Source organism: Budorcas taxicolor, chromosome 19, assembly GCF_023091745.1.
Source record: "Budorcas taxicolor isolate Tak-1 chromosome 19, Takin1.1, whole genome shotgun sequence".
NCBI lineage: Eukaryota > Metazoa > Chordata > Mammalia > Artiodactyla > Bovidae > Budorcas > Budorcas taxicolor.
Genome location: NC_068928.1, coordinates 42,461,618 through 42,484,662, shown reverse-complemented (window position 1 = coordinate 42,484,662; position 23,045 = coordinate 42,461,618). Strand labels below are relative to the sequence as shown.

General features: G+C 53.5%; 3 protein-coding genes across 3 annotated transcripts; 1 reads left to right on the top strand and 2 right to left on the bottom strand.

Annotated features, from left to right (window-relative positions):
• Positions 1 to 221: 221 nt before the first annotated feature.
• On the top strand, positions 222 to 1,331 carry LOC128065312 (cytochrome c oxidase assembly factor 3 homolog, mitochondrial). Its single transcript, XM_052658491.1, has 2 exons — positions 222 to 457; positions 787 to 1,331. Exons 1-2 carry the CDS (start codon positions 244 to 246, stop codon positions 891 to 893), a joined length of 321 nt encoding a protein of 106 aa, XP_052514451.1. The 5' UTR covers positions 222 to 243; the 3' UTR covers positions 894 to 1,331.
• Positions 1,332 to 2,395: 1,064 nt separating this feature from the next.
• WNK4 (WNK lysine deficient protein kinase 4) lies at positions 2,396 to 16,808 on the bottom strand. Its single transcript, XM_052658417.1, has 19 exons — positions 16,191 to 16,808; positions 14,573 to 14,745; positions 13,546 to 13,766; positions 13,027 to 13,184; positions 12,411 to 12,499; positions 12,103 to 12,319; positions 10,157 to 10,421; positions 9,812 to 9,933; positions 9,529 to 9,587; positions 9,334 to 9,451; positions 8,947 to 9,063; positions 5,088 to 5,225; positions 4,488 to 4,542; positions 3,805 to 4,391; positions 3,647 to 3,707; positions 3,133 to 3,541; positions 2,845 to 3,044; positions 2,582 to 2,679; positions 2,396 to 2,495 (listed from the first exon to the last, which is right to left on the bottom strand). The coding sequence occupies exons 1-19, from the start codon at positions 16,806 to 16,808 to the stop codon at positions 2,493 to 2,495; spliced, it is 3,708 nt and encodes a 1,235-aa protein (XP_052514377.1). The 3' UTR covers positions 2,396 to 2,492.
• A 1,082-nt stretch (positions 16,809 to 17,890) lies between these two features.
• VPS25 (vacuolar protein sorting 25 homolog) lies at positions 17,891 to 22,851 on the bottom strand. Its single transcript, XM_052657960.1, has 6 exons — positions 22,772 to 22,851; positions 22,410 to 22,555; positions 21,524 to 21,577; positions 21,089 to 21,177; positions 20,250 to 20,325; positions 17,891 to 18,715 (listed from the first exon to the last, which is right to left on the bottom strand). The coding sequence occupies exons 1-6, from the start codon at positions 22,822 to 22,824 to the stop codon at positions 18,603 to 18,605; spliced, it is 531 nt and encodes a 176-aa protein (XP_052513920.1). The 5' UTR covers positions 22,825 to 22,851; the 3' UTR covers positions 17,891 to 18,602.
• Between the last annotated feature and the right edge of the window lie 194 nt (positions 22,852 to 23,045).

The window sequence follows — 23,045 nt, the reverse complement described above, 5'->3', positions numbered from 1 at the left end:
AAACCCAATTCCTAACAGCCTCGAGCCCTCCACAACCTTTTCACGCCCCAACGGCCGCGGGCCCTCAGCCAATCGGAAAGCACGGCCTATTCCCTCCTGCCCCGCCCTTTCCCTCGGGCCGCGAGCCGCACTCTTTGCGAACAGAAAAGCGGACTACAGCTCCCAGGGTTCCCTTCAGGGGCCGAGGACTGCTATTCCCAGCAAGCCCCGCGCCCCGGGAACAGCGAAGGGCAGAGCGGCAACATGGCGGCACCCGGAGCTGGAGACCCAGTCGAAGGCAAAAGCGGAAAGGCCCCTCTGGCTCAGCGCATCGACCCGACGCGGGAGAAGCTGACTCCTGCACAACTACAATTCATGCGTCAGGCGCAGCTCGCCCAGTGGCAGAAGACGCTGCCACAACGGCGGACCCGGAACATCGTGACTGGCCTGGGCATTGGGGCCCTGGTATTAGCAATTTGTATCCATCTGGACTACAGACTAGGGAAGACCGTATGGGGGGCAGGGGAAGGGCAGCAAAGGCGTCTAGGAGGGCAGTGCGGGGGGTGGTAGAAAGAACCGGAGCTATGAAAACCTTGGCTACTTCTAACGCCGAGGCAAGAATTTAAGTGTACTTTGTCATTTTAAAGGTACTCTGTTAATATAATTTATTAATAACGGAGTCGGGGTCAGGGCTCAGAGGAGCAGAGGGCAGAAGGTGATTGGGAAGGATGAGATAAAAGTGGTGGAGCAAATCTGAGCAAAGGGAATGTGCATATTCCCCGTGGTTTCCTGAACCCACCTCCCCAGATGGTTACACCTTCTACTCGGTGTCCCAGGAGCGTTTCCTGGATGAGCTGGAAGATGAGGCCAAAGCTGCTCGAGCCCGAGCTCTGGAAAGGGCATCAGGACACTGATCCAGATGGGCATGGTGCATCTCTAACCTGCTGGATTCCCTTCACATGATGGATGATGCTCCATGATGCTGTAGAAATTGAAGCCTGCGTTGCTGGCCTTCTTACTAACTTTGGACCATGATAGGGGTCTAAGTAGCCGCTTTGTGCATCTGGCCATTGTCAGGGGAACAACGCCCACCTAATGTTGATTCTGTGTGCCCACTGACCCCTTTTCCTAGTTGTTTCCTTGTTTGAAGTATCCATCTTGGTTTTTCCCAAGCTTTGACTTCATGGTTTAATCCTCTTAAACTCCCCTGGGGGCTGGTTTGGAGGGTGGAGGACAAGAGGTGGGCTATTATGAGGGTGGGTGTGGCAGCTCTGTGCAGTGTTGGAGCCTAAAGTGGGAAAGATGGGGTCAGGTTGAAAATAATAAACGGAATCATTTCTCTCCAAGTCCAATGAGTGTGTTGGGGCTGACACTTCATGTTGAAGCACTTCACAGGCAGCAGCTGCAGCAGTGATATTGCCCCAGGGAGCCGTAAATGTTTAACTAGAATTACTTTTTTCCATGAGATCTTTCCACCTGATTTAAGGGAGAGATTGTGGTGGGTCACTGGGCTGTTTTGAGACTGAACCAGCTCTTGGGGGCAGGAAGCAGGTGGGGAGGAAGGTCACCCTTCTGTCCTCAACCCCACACTACGCTCAACTTTACTGCTTTTTCCCTTCCCCAGAGGTAAAGGAAGGATGGACAAGCAGCTTTCATTAACTTCCACTGGGGCCTGCTTCTGCAGGCCTAAGGTGGAGTCTGGGTGGAATCTTAGCTTGGTCAGGTGGATTATTGACCTTGCAGTTTCTTCATGAACTGCTGGCAGGAAGCCCAAAGGCTGGGTTCTACCCCTGCCTCCCATTGTGAAAGGGGAATTCCTTCTAAATCCTCCCTTGCCTTACCCTACTACAAAGCTTTGACTGCTGGTTCTTCATTGCTACTCTAGTTGGGTTTTCTCTAGTTGCAGCAGGCAGGTGCTACTCTTCCCTGTGGTGCGTGGGCTTCTTATTGCAGTGGCTTCTCTCTGCACAGCACAAGCTCTAGGGCATGCAGGCTCAGTGGTTGTGGTACATGGGCTTAGTTGCCCTGTGGCATGTGGAATCTTCTCTGACTAGGAATGGAACCCATGTCCCCTGCATTGAGAGGTGGGTCCTTAACCACCAGGGAAGTTCCCCCACAGAGTTTTGCCGGGTTTCTAAGATCCATACAGATTCACCAGGTTCTAGGTTCCAGAATTTTTATTGGCTGCTACTAATTTTCCCTCCTCCTGCCCATCTGGGAGTGTGCCTTCTAGAATCATCTGGACTCGGGTGGGACTGTTTAGTGGTTCTCTCTCAGCTGGGGAGGTGGCAAGGATGAGGATTTACAGAACATACACCTTCTACACACATTAAACAGTTCCCACATGTTTGGCTCTTCCTTCTAGGGGAGCAGCACTGTCCACGCCCATCCGGCCTCCTACTCCCTCAATGCTGAGGTCTTCCTTGCAGAGTTGAGTTGGTCAGCAGATTCTAAGGGCACAAGCTCCATGGTGGGCTCAGGTGTGGGTGAGACACATGGCTTCTGTTCATAATTCACTGGAGGAAAAAGAAGTACTAAGGAACCTCCAGAGCTGGAGGAGTTACCATTCCCTGGGCTCTCCCTCCCTTGGGCCCGCCCTCACCATCCTGCCAACATCCCCGGCGAATGTCACCCCCTTGCTTGCCCGCTGCTCCTGGGAGCCGGTGCTGCTGCCACTGAGGGAGTTCCTTCGCATGATGCCTGGGTGCAGGATGGGGGAGGGGAGGGAGAGCACTGAATGAGGGAAGGGGCCACAGGGAAAAGTGGGGGGCTAGTCCCCCCACAGCAAGGGGTAGACCCCCAGGGCCTGAAAGATCACTAGGGAGGGGACTCTGGAACGATGGGAGCTGGTGACTTCTGTCTCACCCGGGCCCAGGGGCTCAGAACGCTGCAGGCTGTTGCGCCGTGAGGTGGGGAAGCTGCCCTTGGAGAGGCGGCGCTGGCGGCTGGACAGCATAGCAGCGGGGGCCAGGATCCCTGGCGGGGGCTGCTTCCCAAGCCTGCTGTACAGGTCCTCGATTTCCTGTTTCTGTAGTGTCTGTAGTGCCTCCACCTCTGACAAGTGCCTGAGGACACACCAGGGTCATGAGAGGGCTGGCCCAACACTTGGCTCTAGCAAGTCCACTTCCTGACCACCATTCTCCCCAGACTCACTTCTGCCGAAGATTCTGCAGCTCAGCCCAGAATTCCTCGTCCTCCCCACTGCTCTCTGACTCCTCACTGCTCAGACACAGGCTGCTATAGGAGTAACTCATCCACACTGGGCTGGGATGGATCAGGGGTGGAGGGCTGCCCCCTACTTGGGGTTCCTGCCCATCGTCCCCTTCCTCTTCAGCTCCAGGCCCTAGGCCCTCGGCTGCACGGTCACTTTCAGCCAGAGCCTCCCTGGCCTCTGGCCTGGCTCCAGCACTGTCCTCCGTGTCCGAGCTCTCCGAGGTCAGCTGAGGGGTTGGAGGCTTCGGGGAGCCAGAGGGAGTTGGGGATACCAGCTGCAGGGGAAGAGGCTCAGCTGGCTCCTTGGATGAAGTCACTTGGAAGCGCCCAACAAGCTGAGGCTTTCCCTCTGTAGCAAGACGAAGGCATCGTGGAAGAAGGAACAGAAATCAGTGGTAGGAAATAAAGTCACTGAGAATGATGGGCAGGGAGGGTCAGTGGTCAAAGATCTCACCTTCTGAGATGGGCGCCAATCTGGCTTCACCTGGGAGTGGCCAACCAATATTCGGAGAAGCCTATAAAGTGTGGGTCTGTGAGTAGAGAAATGATCCAGAATGAAGGCCACCCACCCCTCTTCCGCCGCCCAATCATCCCTCTTGGTTTCCTGCTCACCTCACCCTCCATCTCAGCTGTCAGAGATAAAGTCTGCTCCTGGCCACAAGGAGTACAGGGAGTAGGAGGGGGCAGGCTAGGGAGAGGACCAGGAGGAGCTGGAGGAGACTGGGACAGGAGCCCAGGGGATGGGGACAGCAGGGACTGAGCCACGGTCATCACAGCCAGAGAGAAGGCACTTGCCAGAGAGAGGAGAGGGGCTGCAGTGGTGGAGGGGAGGGGACAAGCAGGGGGGCAGGGGGCAAAGGAGGGAGGAGCGAGAGGGACCTGGAAACAATAGGGGAGGAGAGAACTCTGTGGAAACTGAGCAGATGGGACTGGAAACTGCGGTGCACTGGGGGAGAGTGGAAGCGGGCAGCTTGGGGGGTGTGGAGAGAGATTTGAGGAGGCCTGAGGAGAAACTGGGGAGAATGAGGAGGGGTTGAGATGACATGGGGGAGAAGTGACGGGAAGGATGGGACTTGGGAAAACAGGGGTTCCAGGAGAAAAGGAGTTTCCAGGAGACAAGGGGGTTCCAGGAGAAGATGTGGAGGCGGAGGAAGCTGCCCAGCATCTCTGCTCCAGGGAGGTGCTGCTCTGGAGCTCTGCTGGGAAGGGAGGGAGGGGAGGTTGAGATTCCAGTCCTCCATTTCCATGGAGCAACCCCAAGGGTGGGATGAGTAGGGACAGAATGCAGTACATACCCCTGGATGGGTCTGGGGGGGACCCCGGGAGAGCAGGCAGTGGTGCTGGCTCCTCCTGAGAGAGAGAAATGTCACAGTGGGAAGAGCTGAGTCTTAGATGGAAAGTTTCAGGCTGGGCTTCTTAAGCCAAGACTCACGAGCTTCTATGAGTCCACAGATGAGTTTCAAGGGATTCAAAAGTGTTTTCAAGAAATATTTAGTGGTAAAGGGGCATGACACCTGCAACTTACTTAAATGCTTCCAAAAAAAGAATGCATGCACATACACATGGATGGGGAGACAGGAAGGGAAAAGGCTAAAGCTCATGTAACAAAACACTACTAGCAAATCTAGACAGAGCACCCAGGAGTTCTTTGTACAACTATTGCAACTTCTCTGTAGGTCTGAAATTATGTCAAAATACTGAGTTAAAAGTATGCACTGAACACATTTTTCTGGAACAAGAGTCCATGGCTTTCATCAGACTCTCAAACTGGGGAAGAGCCATTGTTTTGGAATCCTAGAGATGAAGACAAGTTAGATCCAAGGGGACTGGTGGAAAAAAGTAATGAAGCCTGTAGCAGAGCCACATCCCCCTGGAGGTGCCCACAGGGGTCTGACCTGGGGACTCAGAGGGTCTTCAGCAGCCTCCACAGGGCCAGTATCTCTCTTCAACAGGGTCTCCACTCGCTGGATAATCTCCCGAATCCGGTTCAGGAATCCAGCTCGCTCCGAGGGCAGAATGAACTCATTATACACCTGGTGAGAATCAGTAGGAAGAGAAAGGGGAGCTCGGTTAATTCCACTTGTCCGTTTCTTTAAAAAACCAACCCTTCACCCCACTGTTTCTGCTCATCAATCTAAAACAAGTATTTAGTAAGCATCAGCTGTGTGCCATGCACTGTGTGGTTCTAAGGAGAAATACAGCTTAGAGGAAAGGAGCTAACCTTCATAGCATGCGGGTTTATAACAGATCTTTACATATCTTATCACATTTGACATCAACAACGGCTTACTGTGGTCTACATGAACACCGCTACTTTAGAGTTATGCTAACCAATGCTCAACGAGGTGCAGTTCAGTTTTCCCAAGATCACAGGATTTGCACCCAGAACTTTCTAAAGCCAAAACCTGAGTTATATTTCCACTGACGCCTCACCTGCTTTTGGACACAACTCCTGCTCTCATACAGCTTGTAAAATGTGCCACACAGATCCACATATACACAGCTCCACAGAGTTAAGTAAAAATAAGGCAATATGTAATAAATGTAACATTCAGGTACACAAACACTTACTGAGTGTTTTATGCACCAGGCATAGGCTAGATTCTTTGAGGGAACAAGGAAGCAGAAAACACTGTCCTGGTCTCAAAGAAGCCCAAAATCTTAGTGGAAGAGACACACACATATATAACTCAATAGACTCCAAGTCAGCCCAAGGCAGGTAAGGCATTTATGATCGAGGTACAGATAAAAGTGCTATTGCCGGAGGGGGAAAGGGAGAGCCGCTGTTTAATGGGTAGAGATTCAGACTGGCAAGATAAAACAGTTCCAGAGACCTATTGCCCAACAATATGAATATACTTTACACTACTGACCTGTACACTTCAGGATGGTTAAAATGACACACGTTATGTTATGTGTTTTTCACCATGATTTTTAAAAATGCCTTTCTAGGACTTCCCTGGTGGTCCAGTGGTTAAGACTCTGTGCTCCCAAAGCAGAGGGCCTGGGTTCAATCCCTGGTGGGGGAAGATCCCACCTGCCACATGGCTTGGCCAAAAATAAATAAATAAGTAGAAATAAATAAAACACCATTCCAAAAAGAAAGCAGTTCATAACACTTCAGGAGACAGTGGGGAGCTGAGATGGCTCTAGAGCTGAGCCTTGAAGGATGACTAAGAAAAGCAACCCTTTATTGAGGACCTACCACATGTGGACATTTCCCATACTTTTATCATTTCACTTCTCATACATGCTATATCATTTATCATATATTACATCAGAAAAGTGAGAAGTGTTAGTCACTCAGCTGCATCCCAACTCTTTGCTATCCAATGGACTGTAGCCCTCCAGGCTCCTCTGTCCATGGAATCCTCCAGGCAAGAATACTGGAGTGGGTTGCCATTTGCTTCTCCAGGGGATCTTCCTGACCCAGGGATCAAAGGTGGGTCTCCCGCACTGCAGGCAGATTCTTTACGGTCTGAGCCACCAGGGAAGCCCATCAGAACATCTTTGCAAAATAAGTAATATCCCCTCCATTTTACTGATGAAGTTCAGAGAGGTTAAGAAACTTGCCCAAGTTTGCCAGATTAGTAGCTAACAGAGCTGAAGTTGGAACTCGGGTCTTATGTGAACCTCCATCCTTTCCTCTGTTCTGCAGTGTTCTGAGGCAGCAAAGGGCACATTCACAAAATAGCGAAGACTGAAGTACAGCTGAGAGTGCTGTGAATTTTAAAGGTCATGCTCCAGCATTTGGACCTTACTCTGTAACCTCAGGTAGCCACTACCGATTTGGGGGCAAAAAAGCAAATTTAAAGTCTTGAGAGAATCCTTGAGAGAGGAAGGGAGGGTGGGCTAGTAAGGAAAGAAAAGAAGGCAATGGATCCTGGGTTCAGGGACAAGGTCCCTCTGGTTGTGTAGGATCTGAATTGGGCTTGAAAGCCCATAGAGAAAGCTCCCAGGGAGAAAGACCCCTGAAAAGATGAAAGCAGAAGCTGAAAAGGCAAGTAGGCCTCTTCAAAGGACCATTCAGAAACCAGTGTGGCTGGATGAAAGATTCTTGAAGGGCTGAGTGGCTTGACAGAAGTTGATAAACCTGCATGCCAGGTGCTGTTTTGTCTTTTTCCTGGACACAAGCTGAATGACATGATGGAGAGGAAGATTTAGAGGGAGTTCCCGAAGTCTGACGTTTATTCCATTCCCTTCCCTCCTGCATCCCAGAGGCTGGCAGCCACCGCCCCCACTCCACTGAAACTGGTCTCCCACAAAGACCTCCTCCTGACAAAAGCCAGTGTGGTCTTGCCTCAGGCCTCACCCTATGCCTCCTCGAAGCAATCTCCTTCCTCAGTTTTTACTAAAATATTCCAGAGTTCCTTCTATGTGTCGGGTTCCGATTCTATCCTTTGATAACCTATCCCTGCTCCCCGTTCCACAACTGGGGGTATCTACTAAGATACTCCTCTACACCTCTGGCTTTGCAGGCCCATCTTCTCTCGTGCTCAACTCTGTGCTGAGACTCCCAGATCCATTCCTCCCAGTCCTGCCTGACCCATATTCTGCTTACTTATGGAGGATCTTATCTTTCCTGCCCCTCTGTCATTCAAGCTCACTCATCATGATACCCCCTCCAAAAAACAAAGCCATACTCTCATTTTAAAACTTAACTCCTTTGATGGCCTATTCCTATGAGTTCCTCCAAGCTACAGGTCACCCTTGATACCCCTTGCCCTAACTCCCTCTCATGTCAACTCATCAAGTATTTACTGACCATCTTCTATGGACACTGTACTATGTCTATCAATTACTGGATGACACAGTAGGTTATTTTTCCCACAATAACCCCCAGATTCACCCCTCTTCTCCCTCTCCATAATCCATTCTCTCCTTGGACCACATCTGGCTTCTTGCGTCCATCTTCCAACTGGATACCCTACCCATAGCCCTCTCCCACATCCCACAACAGAACAGTCTTCTTAAAACCTGTTCTCATGGTGTTATGCTCTTAACTCTTAAGACTCCATTACACATTACATGCTCACATTACATGCTTAAGCCCACATTACATGCCCAACCTCACTTCTACCAAACTTATTTTAAATTGAAGTATAGTTGATTTACAATGTTAAGTCTGCTGTATAAGCAAAGTGATTAATATATATACATTCTTTCTTAATATTCTTTTCCATTATGATTTACTACCTAGGATACTGAAGATAGTTCTCTGCTTTACAGCAAGATCTTATTGCTTCCAAGAGGAACCCTTAATTCCAGTGACAAAGGTCTCCTCAAGAAGCCCTCCCAGCCCTATACTTCAAGTCACTCCCTGTTCCCATGCCTCTCCTTTGCCATACCACCACTAGACACGCCCTTTCCACTCTTCACTGCCATTCTGACCCATCTGTCAAGACCTGGGATGAGTCCTTCCTCTTGCGCTGCTGATCCTTCCCTTATAGCCCATCCTTTCCTTATAGCCACAGCATCACGTGTCTAGTGTACACTTCACTGCAGCACCTGCGGATATCTTGTGTTAGTCTCAAATTGCTCCAGCTGAGGATCCAAACCTCCCTAGATAAACAGAAATCTCCTCCCAGACAAGGGCAGATAAGTCTTCAGTGTCACTGCACGGAGGGCCCACCAGCTTTGAAACCCTTGTCATTGGATTGTGGGGGTTGAAGGTAGGGCAGTTCAGCACCCGGGGACATCAGAAGGGAGACTCTTGTCTCAGATCTATAGAATGTGCTCTCATCTCTCCCTCACCATGGCAGCTGCAATCTCTTCTGGGCTGTCCCCATCCAGATCAAATCGGAAGGTCACCATCTTGCTGTTGTGCGTCTGCAGCTGGCATTCAACCACTCTGTCGTTCTGGTCTGAGACCTTCAGAGTCAAAGTCAGAAGAGGGGAGGAGGTCAAGCTCTGTCTTCATTAAGTGTCCCCACCCCTCTCCACCCAAGTCACAGTGGCCAGATTGGAACTGGAGAGAAGCAGATTCTGCCCCTAAAGTCTCGTATTGAAAACATGACTGGCGGCCTCTTGGGTACCAGTAACACAATGCTTCTCGCCTTTTCTGGCTGACCGCACTCCCGTCCCTGACAGTTCCATCCAGGCCCTGAAGGTTATTCCCGAACTCCTGTGCCCCTTCCTTACACTTGTGACCCGAAGCCGGGATCGGGGTCTACGCCGGAGGTTTTTCCCTGGGGGTCTCCTCATCCGTTCCATCCCTTCTCCCACATCACTAAGGCCTGACGCTGCATCTGAGGCATAGCTGGAAAAGGGAAAAGACACTGGACCCCAGAGCTCCGTATAGCTCACCTTGAAGCGCCCACTCAGACCAGAACTTACCTCGCTCCAGGCGAAAAGTCATTGCCGGGGCCAGAACGTGGAATGGATAGAGCGAAAGCCTGAAACAGAATACAGGTTCATGAGGTCAGGGGAGAATAACTGTTGGGTTCCAAGAAGACGATATCAAGGGTGCTGGGGTACTAGGCAGACGGAATAAAGACGAGGACAAGAGTGGTGGATTTCCAAGGACATGGGGCCAGGTCACGGTGTTGAGTTTTACAGCATGAGAGCTAGGTCGTGGGCTTGGAATAGCTGGGAGCCCCCCCATGTGACCCCCTCTCACCGCGGGCAGGCGGAGATGGGACTCAGCGGGGCTGGATGGCACCCCGCTAGGGGGCTGAAGGGCAGGGTCTGAGGCATCCAGGAAGCCGGAGGAGCTGAGGTAGCCATCAGTCTCGCAATCCGCTGGTGGGGGAGGGAGGGGATCAAAAAAGGGGAAATAAAGGGGGGTGACGGCAGAGCAGGGGACTGCCTGAGCAAGGAGGGGGCCTGGGGCTGTGGGAGAGTTCTTTCCCTAGAAGGAGCCCTGGCTAGATGTGGAAGGCTGGGTAAGTGACAATGCTGTTGGGTTGAACTTCTGGGTAGGGGGGCACAGGTCAAGGGTTCTGGGATGTCAGAGGTGACTTACAGGTGGTAGATGAATAGCTGGCATGACGGAAGAGGAAGGGCTGGTGCTGGTCTGCCTCTGGCTCCTCAGGCTCAGGAGGGAAGGCACTGGAGGGACCAGGAGTCATGGGGACAGCTGCTGGTGGGAGTCTCGGCGCTGGGGGGAGGGCTTCCAACTCCCTAGCTTTGCGCAGCTTCTCACGCTTTCGCTGGATGGCAGCAACCCGTTCACGCACTGCACGAGCCACTGGCTGGTAATCAGCTTCACACACTAAGCCCAGGGCCACCTGGAGTTGGAAGGGTGAGGAATGCAGTTTGAGGTGAGATTCACCATCCCTCAACAGAGCCCCATCAGGACACCTTCTTGAGGCCTCTAGGATGTACAAGAAAAGGAACATATATTGATTACGCACTGTGTCCACAACTGGCATTTTTTAAAAAGTCATTTATTTACTTGACTGTGCTGGATCTTTGCTGTGGCAGGTAAGATCTTCAGTTGCAGTATGTGGAATCTAGTTCCCTGACCAGGGATCAAACCTGGACTCCCTGCATTGGGAGCATGGAGTCCTAGCCACTGGACCAGAGAAATCCGACTGGCAACTCTTTACCATATCATCATTAAATCCTTCCAGCAACCTTCTGAGATAGGTCTTATCAACTCTATTTTAGAAATAAGTAAAGTAAGTGACCAGTTCAAGGTTATACTCTAAGTCAATTGCTCTGGGGGGATGGTGGAGAAAAATAATCTGTAGATATTTTTAGTTGTCGCAACTTGGGGGGTGATCCCACTGGGATCCTCTAAGTTGATGCCAGGGATTCTTCTCAACAACCTACAACAGTATGGCACAGTCTCCTGAACAATGATGTCACTAGTGTTAAAGTCAAGAACCTCTGTATGTAATGGACCAGGTCCCAATCTCAGGTCAGGTTTGAGCTGGGCTACAGAGACTGACTCCTATGTCTTATTTCAAATACATTCTTAGGTTCTTGACCCAGATCCACCAACAGATGATTCCCACATTTTCAACTGCATTTTCCCATCAAGAATATCATACTCTTTCCCTTCCCACCTCAGACCACCCCCACATCTTCTGCCTCTCATATATGCCTCTCCTGGTCCACCAGCTTCTATTCATTATCCTTATTCATTTCAATAACAAGCTTCACTGGGCAGGTAAAGGTGGGGCAGGATGAACTGACTCAAAATCTGAACAACCTGAGTCAGTTGTGCCACTTTCTTGCTTGGGACCTGGTACAAGATATTCAGCTTCTTTGAGCTTTCATTTCCTCAGCAGTAAATCAGATAAAATCACTATGCACGGTTGGTAACAACCATCAGATGCACATGAAAGGGCTCTAAGATGTGGGTGGTTAACTGAGTTCCCATCATGTGCTAAGCACTGTCAGGGGCAGAAGGGTCAGTCAATACACACAGTCTCTGCCCTCAAGACCTTGTAGTCTTGTGGAGGAGAAAGATGGGAATGTATCCTGGTACAAAACAAGACTGATGGGGACCCGTTCAGTAATGGAGGGCCTGATGAAATGGAAAGAAGCATTTAACTTTAGAGTGGACAGGCTTTCTCAGATGCACGGTTCCGAGCATGAAGCAGGATCAAGAAAAAGATGGAGTCGGGGAAACAAGAAAGGGAAAGATAGATAACACGGAGAGAGGACAATTCGGGAAAGCCGGATCAGAAGGAAGTTAAAACAGGGAGGTTGAGGGACCCAGGGCTGGAAAAGGAAATCTTTGACTTGACTTGCGGAGAACACTAGGTGTGCCCGCAGGTGCGTTAAGGCGAGGGCAGCAGGGAGACACTCGTAGGAAACTCAGAGAGGGCTTCGTTGAGCCCACCACCCAGACAACCCACCACCCAAACATCGCACCCACAAGGCACTGGCCTCTCCGGTTGAGGTCCACATGCCCCTCACACGCCCAGTTACGCGGCAGGCATGCTGTCCTCCGCTCACCATCTCCTGAGCCACCTCCTCGGCCGCGTCCCGGCCCAGCTGGAACAAGAACTCGATGGCCTGGTTGTCCCGCGGGCGCCCCCCTCGCCGCGCGTCCTCCATGCGCAGCCAGAGCTTGAGGTCCGGCTTCTCTCCGTCGTCCTCCTCGGCCAACTCCACGTGGACGCCGCGCTCCTCGCGGAAGAAGGCGTGAGCCAGAAGGTCGTGGATGGTGAACCTGAGGGCGGTGCCAACCTGAGCAGAGCCCCACCGCCGCCCGCTCCCCCCGCCATTACCCCACCCCCGTCTGCCCTGCCCCCTCCACCCACCTCTCATTTTTATCCGTGCGGATGCAGCCTTCAATGATCTCCTTCACCTCGGGCATCTTCACCTTGTAGAAGCTGTTGGGTTTCGTGCCCTAGGGAATGAAGTTGCATGAGGCCTCCGGCTCTCTGTGCCCCAGCTCTCTGCTGACCTCCCCCTCCCACCCCGCCCCAGCCCGGGGCGGCAGCGCTTGCAGTTGCCAAAGCACCGGGTACGCGTTTAGAAGTTGTGATTTCAAATCACAGTCCCCCCGCCCCGACCCCCCCCCCCCCCACACGTATCGACAGTGCGACCTTGAACCAGGCTCTCTCTGAGCCGGTGTCCTCATTTATAAAATGCAGGGCAGAACATTTGCCCTGCTCACCCCGCGGGGCAGGGAACAGGATCGGATGAGAGATTGGATTTGAATCATCTGTAATCTCTAGGGAGCGCTACACACATCGTTATTCTAAACAGCTTGTATTGGAGGGGCCGTGAGTGCATCCAGTAACCTTCAGTGTTCACCGGGGCGTCTTTGTGTCTACCTCGTTTTCATTAAGAGAAAGGGCATTGACCACGGGGTGGCCGGGGCAGCCAAATGGAAGGGGGGACTTGTGATTCCCTCCCTCTCCTCCCTCTCACCGAGGTGACCTTGCGGTAGATTTGAGCAGCATTCTGGCACTCTGAGTAGGGGTACTCCGAGGTCGCCATCTCCAGCATGCACATGCCAAACGCGTACACGTCCACGGCCTCGTCGTACTTTTCCTCGTACATCTCTGGGGCCATGAACTCCGGGGTCCCTGCAGGATCCACAGCAGATGTTAGTGCCTCCTTTCTGGCTTCGTCCCTCTCCTTGAAAGTACAAGTGGGGGTGGGGGCAACCCCGCGAATTCTGGAGTGCAAGAGACCCATCCCTTCCCGTCGTGTGTGTGTGTGTGTGTGTGTGTGTGTGTGTGTTTGTGTGTATGTTGGGTGGGGGGGGTTGTGGGGAAGAGGACACGCTACAAGTCTCATCTTCCCCGTGGTCTTCTAACTCCGTGGAGGGGTGCTAACTCTGACCCCCTTCTAAATCTACTAGGGGGAGGGGGTCCCCAGGCTCTCTCCAGACAGGGGAAGGGGAGGGAGGGTAGGAATGACAAGGATCCTCCTGGAGGGACGCACCGATGACGCTCTTGGCGAAGGAGGCGCGCTTGAGCGTGGCCAGGCCCAGGTCCCCGATCTTAACGGAGCCCGTAGGGCCGGTGATAAAGACGTTGTCACACTTGAGATCTCGGTGCAGGATAGGGGGTACTCGGGAGTGTAGGAAATGCAGCCCCCGCAGGATTTGGCGGCTCCAGCGCTGAAGGACTCGTGGTTTCATCTCGCGGAACCGCCTCAGGTATCTAGGGGAGGGCGCACAGCTAGGGTCAGAGCGAGGGACAGAGAGGATGGGGAGGGAGCCCACCACTGGGAGGTTCCCCTCCCCGTAGCCCCACCCACTCCCGCCCACGCATCTGCCGCTAGCTTCTCCTAGCACAGATCCGCGCCCGGCCTCAGACAGAAAGGCAGTCAGGGGGTGTGGCAGGTAGACAGGAGGTTACAAAACGGGTAAATTCAAGATATGGCCGCCGCCAAGGTGCTGTGGAAGTGCGGAAGCGATGACTAGCTGCCCCGGACGTGGGGGAGGGCTTCCTAGAGGAAATAACTTTTCTGTGGTGTCTTGAAGGATGAGTAGGAGTTCAAGGGTGAAAATGGGAAGAGATGAAGACCTTGCAGGCAGAAAGGAAGGCGTGCTTAAAGGCACGGAGACAACAAGTGACGGCACAGGGTGGGAGGAAGTGCTGGGAATTTGGTTTGTCCGGAACGTAGGCTGGATCCTATAAGAACTTTGTGAGCAGTCGCTAGAAAGAATGGACTTTATCCGGAGGGCGGCGGGATAATTCAAAGGGGTTTTAAGGAGAGAAGTGATAAGACCAGATTCCGGCGCGCTGCAGGAAGATAGGCTAGCTTGCAGAGGAGATGGGTAGCACGGTGGAGGACTCTTTAGGGGGCACTGCAGGCCTCCAGACGCTCAAGAGGCGAGGATGAGAGAGAGTGAGCCCGGAGTGGGACCTGCGTCAAGAGTCTGAGGAGGCCGGGCTCCTCCAGAAGCAGTGGCGACCTCCCACCACCAGTCCTCCCAACTACCACCAGCAGGCGCGGAGCTCACGTCTTGAGCGTGCCCGAGGTCATGAGTTCGGTGACCAGCACGATGCAAACCTGGCCCCTCAGTACTGACTTCCAGGAGTCGTAGAAGCGGACGATGTTGGGGTGCTGCAGCCCCTTGAGCATCTCCACCTCCTCTGAGAATCGCTGCCGCTCGGCTCGAGACAGTTTCCGAGTCTGTGGGGTAGGGGACGAGGGTCACGGTCACCTCGGCCCCAGTACCCCCACGAAGAGGGGGATGGGGACACAGGCGGCGGGGCTTGGAGGAGCGGTGAGGGTAGGAGCCAACGGATGGGACTGAGTGGGTGGGATCATTCGCCAACAGGATTGTAGACCCCGAGTTCCTGGTTTGACCCCTCTGGGCCGCTCCAAGGACACGCCCACTATGGGCCTGGGGCCGCCCCCTGGACCCCCTCCTGGACACAAGAGCTTTTATGCAGCCCGGTCCAGGAGCTCTGAACTCAATAGCGCCTTTGTAGCCGCCCAGGCCGGCCGTGGGGCGGGAAGGGACGCCCGGGGGCTGGCAGCGGGCAGGCAGCAAGCAGGCGGGCGGGCAGAAAATTGGGGCCGGCAAGGGGACTGGCCTCAGAAACTGGTAACTGCTAGATCCAGGGAGAAGGACTGCAGAGGGAGGTACAGACAAAGAGAGAAGGGATCCAGGACCAGGTGCCAGGAGACCGCCCCCTGCCCCATAGCAGTCTTGCCTTCCCCCATCTCCTTCCTCCACCCCCTCCAACCCCTAGTTTGGACGCTTCTCCTGGCCTGGCCTAGAGCCTGGGGTGTGGCACTGGCAGGCACAAGGGGCAAGCTCAGTGCCAGGGCTGGAGGGGAGGACCCTTCCTCCAGGCTCTGTCCCCTCAGTCTGAAGCCAAAGCTGCTAACTCAGACTTAACTGGGTTTCCCCGCTGTGGGAGGAAGGTCCTTCAAGCCAGCATACCCCTAAAGCCTATGGGGCTCAGTGCTTTTGGTCTGGGGAGAGGATAGCTCAGGTAGGCAGTGGGATGAGGAGCAGGACTGGACTCAGGCCAGGGCTGGAGCTCCCTGTCTCCCCCTCCCCCAGCCATGGGGAAGTCCAGAAGTTTGTTCCAGAAGGGATGTGGGAAGGCCCTGTCCTGCTACAATACCCCTATATCTTCTGGAAGTGGAGAGGACCCTGTCCCAGCTCGTGGCCTCCATCATTCCAGCCTTCTAATCTGCAAAGATCCAGGGCAAGAAAAAAGGAGGATAAGGGTCACACTGAGGGTCTCAGGACTTAAGGGGAAGGGAGAGGAGGAGACAGTGGGTAACCACTGCAGGAAAGTGGTGAGCCACCCCTCAGGTCTGAGCTGGCTCCCTACCCAATTTCCCATCTTATTTCCTTTCCATCTCTCAGGGTTGAGATGGAGCCGGAAAAGTAAGAATGTCTTAAATCCATACGGGAGCTACCACACACCACCTGCCTCAGCTTATCCTTCTGCAGCCTGAAATCAGCCAGGTCCATGGATCATCAGAGCAAGTGGGACAAGTGTCCGGACATTTGACTGGAAAAATACATCCCCCTTGCTGCTGTTCCCTGGGTCTCCCATCCCAAGACCTCCAAAGGTCCCATCCCATGGCGTCACCGAGGGGGCGCCCAGCCACACCTGCAGCTCACACCAGGCCACCTCCACCGTGGTGTCGGTGTCCAGCCCTCGATACACCGTCTTGAACGAGCCACGTCCAATCTCGATGTCAAACTTGAGGTATCGGCCGTCCGGGGACGTTGCCACAGCCTGGGTCTCCGTGTCCTCTTTTTCCTCTTGCTCCCGCCGCCGCTCCCGGGCCGCCGCCGCCTCCGTGATCCTCGGCTGTTCCCGGGACCCCGACCCTCCTGTGGAGCCCACGGGCTCCAAACGCTCGGAGTCTGCAGGCTTCACAGGGGCGCCCGCGGTCCACGTGCCCTCAGGGGGCTCTTCGGAGCTGGGCGGTGGGCTCATCGCGGGACCGGAACCAGCGGAGTCTGGCGGATCAGGGGGCTCCGGAACGGGTGAGGCTGGCTGGGACCAAGACCTCAGCAGCCCCAAGTCGACTGAGCTGCGGCGGCTGAGACGGGAAGAGCGCGGCCGGGGCTCAGCCTTCCCGGAGAAGCGGCGCACCCGGCGGGGAGGGGGCCCGAGGCGGGGCGGCCCCGCCGCGGCAAGGGGCGGCGGGGGACGCAGGGGCAGGTCAGCCTCCGCCTGGGACATGGGGACTTCGGTCTCTGGGGCCGGGGGTGCCAGCATGAGGAAGGACCGGGCGCTGCAGGCGGTAAGCGGGGAGGCCTGACAGGACGACTGGCTGGGTGCGCAGTGCTCCTGCTGAGCTACTGGGGCCCCAGCCCCGGCTCGCCTGCCCTGCAGCTCCGCCCCCACCCCGCCCTTACCCCCCAGAGCCGCCCCCTCGGAGCTGCCTGTGCAGTGGAACCCCTGGCGCAGCCCCTCACCTCGGCCACTGCCCCGCCCCCGGCCGCTGGCCCTCCTCCTGGCCTCCCGGAGCACCCGCCCTGTCTCTTTCCGTAGCCGGAGCCCGGTGAGAGGCGGTGTGTCCTCGCGCACTAAGAGTGCGCAGACCTGTTTGGGGGAGCACGGTACTAGGACAGGGAGATGAAACGTGACCGCGGCTCCCCGACCCTAGAAAAGGGAGGTGGTGAGGAGGAGGCTACCACCAGTCTGCACGCCCCAGATAAGGTAGCACCACCCCCTCCTAATCGTCCAGAATGGCCTCGGGCCGACAATACAGAGGTCAATGGAAAGATCTGGTTTTCTCCGAAGTCGCAGTCCCTCGGGGCTGCTCAGGGATGGGTGTGTGCACCCCAGAGCCCGCCCCTCCCCCAAACCAAGGACCGGGTCACCCATCCTCTCCACTCCCCACCTTAACCGCAGCCTGGCCCTGGCCAAAGTGCCTGTTTTTGCTCTGTGGGCTCTCCTTCCTCCCCCCCTCTGTTTGCCAAAGTTTCCAATAAACCAAAGTCCATATCCGGTTTACTCCCCCTCAGCTCCCCTCGGCCTCAACTACCCGACCCAGACCAGATGGATGGAGGGAGGGGCTTCAGCGTCGTCCAGGACTTCCACGGGGAGGTGGTGAGGGAGGGGAGCCATTAAATTACTCCACTGCAGACATAGAAAGCCGTCTGTCCCCAGGCTGTGTTCCATTCGCACTCCCTCACACAGCCCACCCAGCAGATGTAAAACCGCAGGCTCACTGAGTCCACCAGTGCGGGAAGACCTCTCCCCTAAGGTAGGTGGGGATTCACTCAGCGTGGTTAACAGATCACAGTACTCCCCTTGCTCATTCTAGTAGTAACTTCAGCAGCAAGCAGTGGGGTTAAGCTTTTTAATAATCATAAATCAGTGTTGGGCCCCAGCTCTCATGGCCAGGTCCCCTCCTGGGCCTTCTATCTTCACATTGCCTGGAGGGCTGCCTGCAGCCAGGGCTTTGCCCATCCCCTAGGAGGGATCCAGCACCAGCCTGAGAGGAGGCAGTAGCAGCTAAAGGGGTGGGGGTGGAGGGTGGGGTTGGGGGAAGAGAGACAGAAGCTTGTGGGGGTGTGTGTGTGTGTGGGTGTGTGTGTGTGTCAGAAGCTTGTGCAGGCTGTGTGACAAGCTTGTGCAGGCTGTGTGTGCACGCGCGTACACTTACGTGTATGACAGAAGCTTGTGCAGGCTGTGTGTGTGTACACTTACGTGTATGACAGACAGAAGCTTGTGCAAGCTGTTTGTGTGTGTACTTACATGTATGACAGAAGCTTGTGCAGGCCGTGTGTGTGTACTTACGTGTATGACACAACTGAAGTGCTGGGTTTCAGACCCTGGCTCAGGAGAGTTGGGACAAGGAGAAGCACATATTCCCTCCCTGGCACCTCAGCCTCACCGGATCCCAGGGACAGACAAATGAGATAAGCAGGAAACCCACCCGTGGACTAGAGCCCTTTTGAGTCAGGCGGAGTCACAGATCCAGTCTGTGGGGACACTTGGTCTGTCTCCCTTTGAAAGCCCTGGCAGGGTGGGAGGTAAGAAGTAAAGGGAGATAGGTCTCTGCTAGAAGAACTTGACACCTCGGCCATCGCTGACGGTGATGATCTCGGCCTTGTGCTCCTGCTGGAGGGCTTGCAGAGCCCGCAGTAGGGTTGCCTCATCCAGCCCGTGGAACTCTGGACAGGGAAAGATGAGCAGTCAGGGACACGCTGCTAAGGGCTCAAGGCCTCTGAGGAGAGCAGTTGAGCTGGAAGCAGAGAACTTTCCAGGCCAACAGTACTGCTACAGCTACCACCCACCCTTTCTGGGTATTCTTCAGGAGTAAAGGGTGGACGAAAGCCTGAGTCAACATGAAACGAGAGTTCATGCTATTTCCCCCTTCCTGTTTGCTCTGTCAGACTCAAAGCCTGCACACTCTCGCACCATCCCCCCATTAGTGTCTCTATATTCAAGAGTAACCCCAGTTGCTTGTGAGGCACAAAAAAGGGGCCCTGACAAGTCCAGGGAGGTCAAGGCTCTTGTCACTGGATGCTGTCCCTAACTGGGTCTGTACCCATTGGGAGGACCTGTCCTAACACACTGAGGTATAGCCATGCTTCTGGCCAGGAGACTGCAAAGGTCTAGCACAGATACCTGCCCTATCCTAGTTAAAAAAAAAAAAAAAGAACAAAGCTGGGAGCCAAGGGCCAGCTGAGTATCTAGAGACACGGCAAGATACTGCAGGGAGCTGTGAGAGGCAGGAGGCAAGTCCTAACAGGCTTGCACAACACACCCCCTGCGGGGCCCAGCTCTTGAGTCAGGGAGCTTGCTTTCCAAGGAAGCCTTCAACTTTGCCTGGCCTGAGTGGTGGGCTGGGCAATGCTGCAGCACTTAAGTCATGGCATAATGGTGGGAGTAGCAAGCAGAGGCCTGCAGGAAAGAGGGGAAAGCCAAGTGCTGTTAACTATTGGGGCAGCCAGGCCTGGCAGAAAGGGGAGGTGCCCCCTTTACCCAGATCAGACTGGTACTTTTGATGATCCTGGGGATCAACACATTATGGAGTCAGAGATAAAAGAGCTAAGAAAGTATTTACACTATGTAAAAATCAAAACAGTATACAAATCCCAGTCTGGCCAGAAACCAAGGCATTCTAAAGGGCTGGGGATGGGGTGTCAGCCCAGTCCCTTCAGCTGACACCCACAGATCTTGAACCCTCTATAAGAAAGGGTGAAAGAAAGCCAGAGTCAACAAGGAATTGGGATTTCAGGCTTAATCTCCTGCCCTGGTTCCTCATTCAGCATCTACACCAATAATTCTTAACTTTTCATGGGTCACAGACACCCTTCAATATCTTATAACATGGAGGACCTCACTGGCAGTCTACTGGTTAAGATTCCATGCTTTAACTGCAGGAGGCACAGGTTCAATACCTGGTTGGGGAACTTAGATCCCTACATGCCCTGTGGCATGGCCAAAAAAGTTGTTTTTTTAAGTCTTAAAATATGGACTTTATCCCTAGATAAATGGATATACACCCCCACAGACAAAGATTGTGGGTGTTCTGCATGTGAATTCAGGTGGTTTATAGACATCTTGGACACGGGGTTAACAACCTTTGTATTATTTAGTATGTGGAATTTAGAGACAAAAACATGGGAAATTTGAATGTCAACTAAACAAGATTAGAGAGAATTCACATGATAAAACTGGGGGGAGAGGGAAAAGCATTACCCTCATCCTCTGTGTCTTCCCCATTGGTCAGTTCATACAGGGTGAACACGGAGTTGTTCTGGCCACTCTTGGAAACCTATGGACACAGAATACAGGGACTGAGTAAGACCCAGGAATTTCCTGGGAGAAGGCAAACTCCCAGCTCCACCTCTGACCCAGGAATGATACTTATTCCCAAACCAGAGCTGTCACCTCAGCAGAGGAGTGGCCGAAAACCCACAAACCTTACAGGTGCTATATTTATACATGTACACACATGCTCAGAACCACTAAACCACAGGCCTTCACGTGTCTGAGGAATGACCTCTCATCCTGGTTGTTTTCCTGTTCAGAAATGGGCGGTGTATGTTTGTTATATTTGGGTTGTTGCTGCTTCTTCCCCTCCTCTCTCTTGGGAATGTTCAGGGCTGGTGGTGACCTGGAATGCAGGGGAGAGAGGCTGTCCCCACACCCACATTGGTTCAGAGTCTCATTTATATTGTGGGCAGCCCCATAAGGACGTAGTGGGGGAGGGGGTCCAGGTTTTTGTGTTTTTTTCTCTTCCTTTCCCCATTTATCTTCTGTGGCCAGAGGCTCCAGCCAACAACAGTATTCATGGTTCCCAGTACTGCATTCTCCAAACACGGCCTCACACAGCCCCTGGCCTTCTACTGGCAAAGACAGGGAAGTTCTTTGCAGCCAGGGAAATTGAGTCACTGAAAGAGGCTTGCCTGGAACACCTACATTTCCTCTTTCTGCCCTCCCCTACTTTGCTAATTGTGGATCTGAAAACACCAGGTATCTGCTGAGCATAGAGTCATTCTCCTTTGCCATGGGTCACTGTGTCAGAATAGTCTCACCCACTGATAGATGAGCTTCCCCCATTCTTCTGGCCTCCGCCACATGATCAGGAAGCTAGACTTGTTCTTATCCAACCACTCAAGATTCCCTGCAAAAGATACTTATGAAAGCATCGTGCTCCAAGAAGAAACAAAGAGGCAAACTAAAGGTGGAACAGAGTGGAAAAGACTCAGCTTTCAGAAAGAGCAATTCAAAAATTGTTTTACTATCTGCAAGGCATCCATTCTCTTCTTCAGGTCTTGGGGCACAGATGGAGAAATTTTAATTTTGTAAACCAGTGGGGGAAAAGAACCCAGGGAACTGGGCTACTGTACAGAACACTCTGGGTTCCAAGCCAGGAGAGGAAAAAAAAGTTCTTAAAAGACTTGTGCTAATTTGTCCTCAGGAGAACCCCACTAGGAAGAAAAATAAGGAATCTGATGAACTGGACCCACCTTTCTTCCTCAGTTCCTCTAACACAACCTGGATTGATTCCACAGGCAGCTTCCCTGGTTTAAGGTTAAGGGAACGGCATTAATGGAATGAACTGGTGGGATGAAATTTCTCAGAGCCAGGCTCATGCTACCAACTACCATTCTTCTCCCTCCTACACACTGAGATGTGCAATTCCACAACAGGATGTAAATTGGCATTTCCTGCATACTGGGGAGGGGGAAGGTAAAAAGAAACTAGTCTGATTAAAAGGAAAAGCTTTAGGGACTTCCCTGGTGGTCTAGTAGTTAGGATTCCGCCCTTCCAATGCAAGGGGCCCTAAAATGCCAGGCAAAAAAGAAAAAGTGTTTTGTTTTTGTTTGTTAAAAAGAGCTTTAGAGAATGAAAGATACTATCATTTCTCACTCCCTGTCCTCTCTCCTTCCTCCAACCATTGTCCAGATATTTTAAGGATGAACCAGGCAGCAAAAGAAAACCATCCTTACTTCCTGGGGTGAGGAGAGTAGGCGGAGAAAATTACTAAAGGTAATGCTAGAGTTTGAGTCTTATACAGAAGACATACAGAAGACTTAAGTTTCAACAAGTCAAAAGGAGTCAGGTCGAAAAACCCTGGTACTTGGCTTCAGGGTCGAAATTGTAAGATCTGAACGACACCTAGGTACTCATCACTGTCTAGAACAAGAGGGAGTTGGTGCTGCATTGGGGCTGGCGTCAGGAGTCGGGGGCGAGGGGGCGGGAACGGATGTCAGCTACACAAACCGGCTCTTTCCCAAGGCCGGTCTGGATGGGAACCTGTCTTCGGTGGGTGAGAGGGAGTGTGAAGTCTGGGCATGTGGGAAAGGTGGAAGTGCATGTGTGTGGGCTGTGGAAGTGCCTGAGGGAGGATACGCTGGAGCTTCACGTTGTTGAAGAGCGGGCTCTCCTGGGCTTCCATCACCGTCATGCTGGACTGTTTATGCAGGCGGCAGAAGGACAGGACCAGCGAGCACCAGGCGGCCAGCTGCTTCTGCCGAGTGTCCACGTTCGGCTGCAACCTGCCGGGTGAAGCGGGTGGGGCGCAGAATTAGAGGACTTGAAAGAGGGCGAGCGGCAGCACTTGCCAGAGGAGCATTCGGGGAAGAAAGTGAGGGACTGCGGGTAGTGGCGACCGGGTCCATTCTCCCCCTCCCCATTTGAAGCATTAGGGCTGAGCCCGGGGTCCGGGGGAGGGGAGGGAGGTCCATCGGGGCTTCTGGGGGTCTAAGCCTCACGTAAAGAAGGGTGGGAAGCGATACTGCCACGGCCACTCGAAACTCATCGCCATCGTAGTAGCCCAGGAAACCCGGGGCCCGCCGGCAAAGGACTTCCGGTCTCCGCTCCGGCACGTCCGGACAGAAAGCGCTGCAGAAAGGTTCCGGGAGCCTCCGGGGAGAAAGGAGGCCCAACCGGAGGGATCTTCATCAGCCCGTTTCTTGCCACTATCCCCATATTCTTACGAGCTAGAGCAGAAGGGGCCCCGAGAAGTTTTCTGATTCCACCTCAGAG

What these genes read in the sequence shown, in the direction of transcription:
- LOC128065312 (XM_052658491.1), top strand. Translation starts at nt 244, where the DNA reads ATGGCGGCACCCGGAGCTGGAGACCCAGTCGAAGGCAAAAGCGGAAAG. An exon ending in GGCCCTGGTATTAGCAATTT is followed by an intron (nt 458 to 786) that starts GTATCCATCTGG and finishes CCACCTCCCCAG; the next exon opens with ATGGTTACACCTTCTACTCG.
- WNK4 (XM_052658417.1), bottom strand. Translation starts at nt 16,808, where the DNA reads ATGCTGGCACCCCCGGCCCCAGAGACCGAAGTCCCCATGTCCCAGGCG. An exon ending in CCCCCCAGACCCATCCAGGG is followed by an intron (nt 4,392 to 4,487) that starts GTATGTACTGCA and finishes CTCCCTTCCCAG; the next exon opens with CAGAGCTCCAGAGCAGCACC. An exon ending in TTCTGAGCCCCTGGGCCCGG is followed by an intron (nt 2,680 to 2,844) that starts GTGAGACAGAAG and finishes TCCTGCACCCAG; the next exon opens with GCATCATGCGAAGGAACTCC.
- VPS25 (XM_052657960.1), bottom strand. Translation starts at nt 22,824, where the DNA reads ATGGCGATGAGTTTCGAGTGGCCGTGGCAGTATCGCTTCCCACCCTTC. An exon ending in CAACAACGTGAAGCTCCAGC is followed by an intron (nt 21,578 to 22,409) that starts GTATCCTCCCTC and finishes ACCTTAAACCAG; the next exon opens with GGAAGCTGCCTGTGGAATCA. An exon ending in AGAGGAACTGAGGAAGAAAG is followed by an intron (nt 21,178 to 21,523) that starts GTGGGTCCAGTT and finishes TATCTTTTGCAG; the next exon opens with GGAATCTTGAGTGGTTGGAT.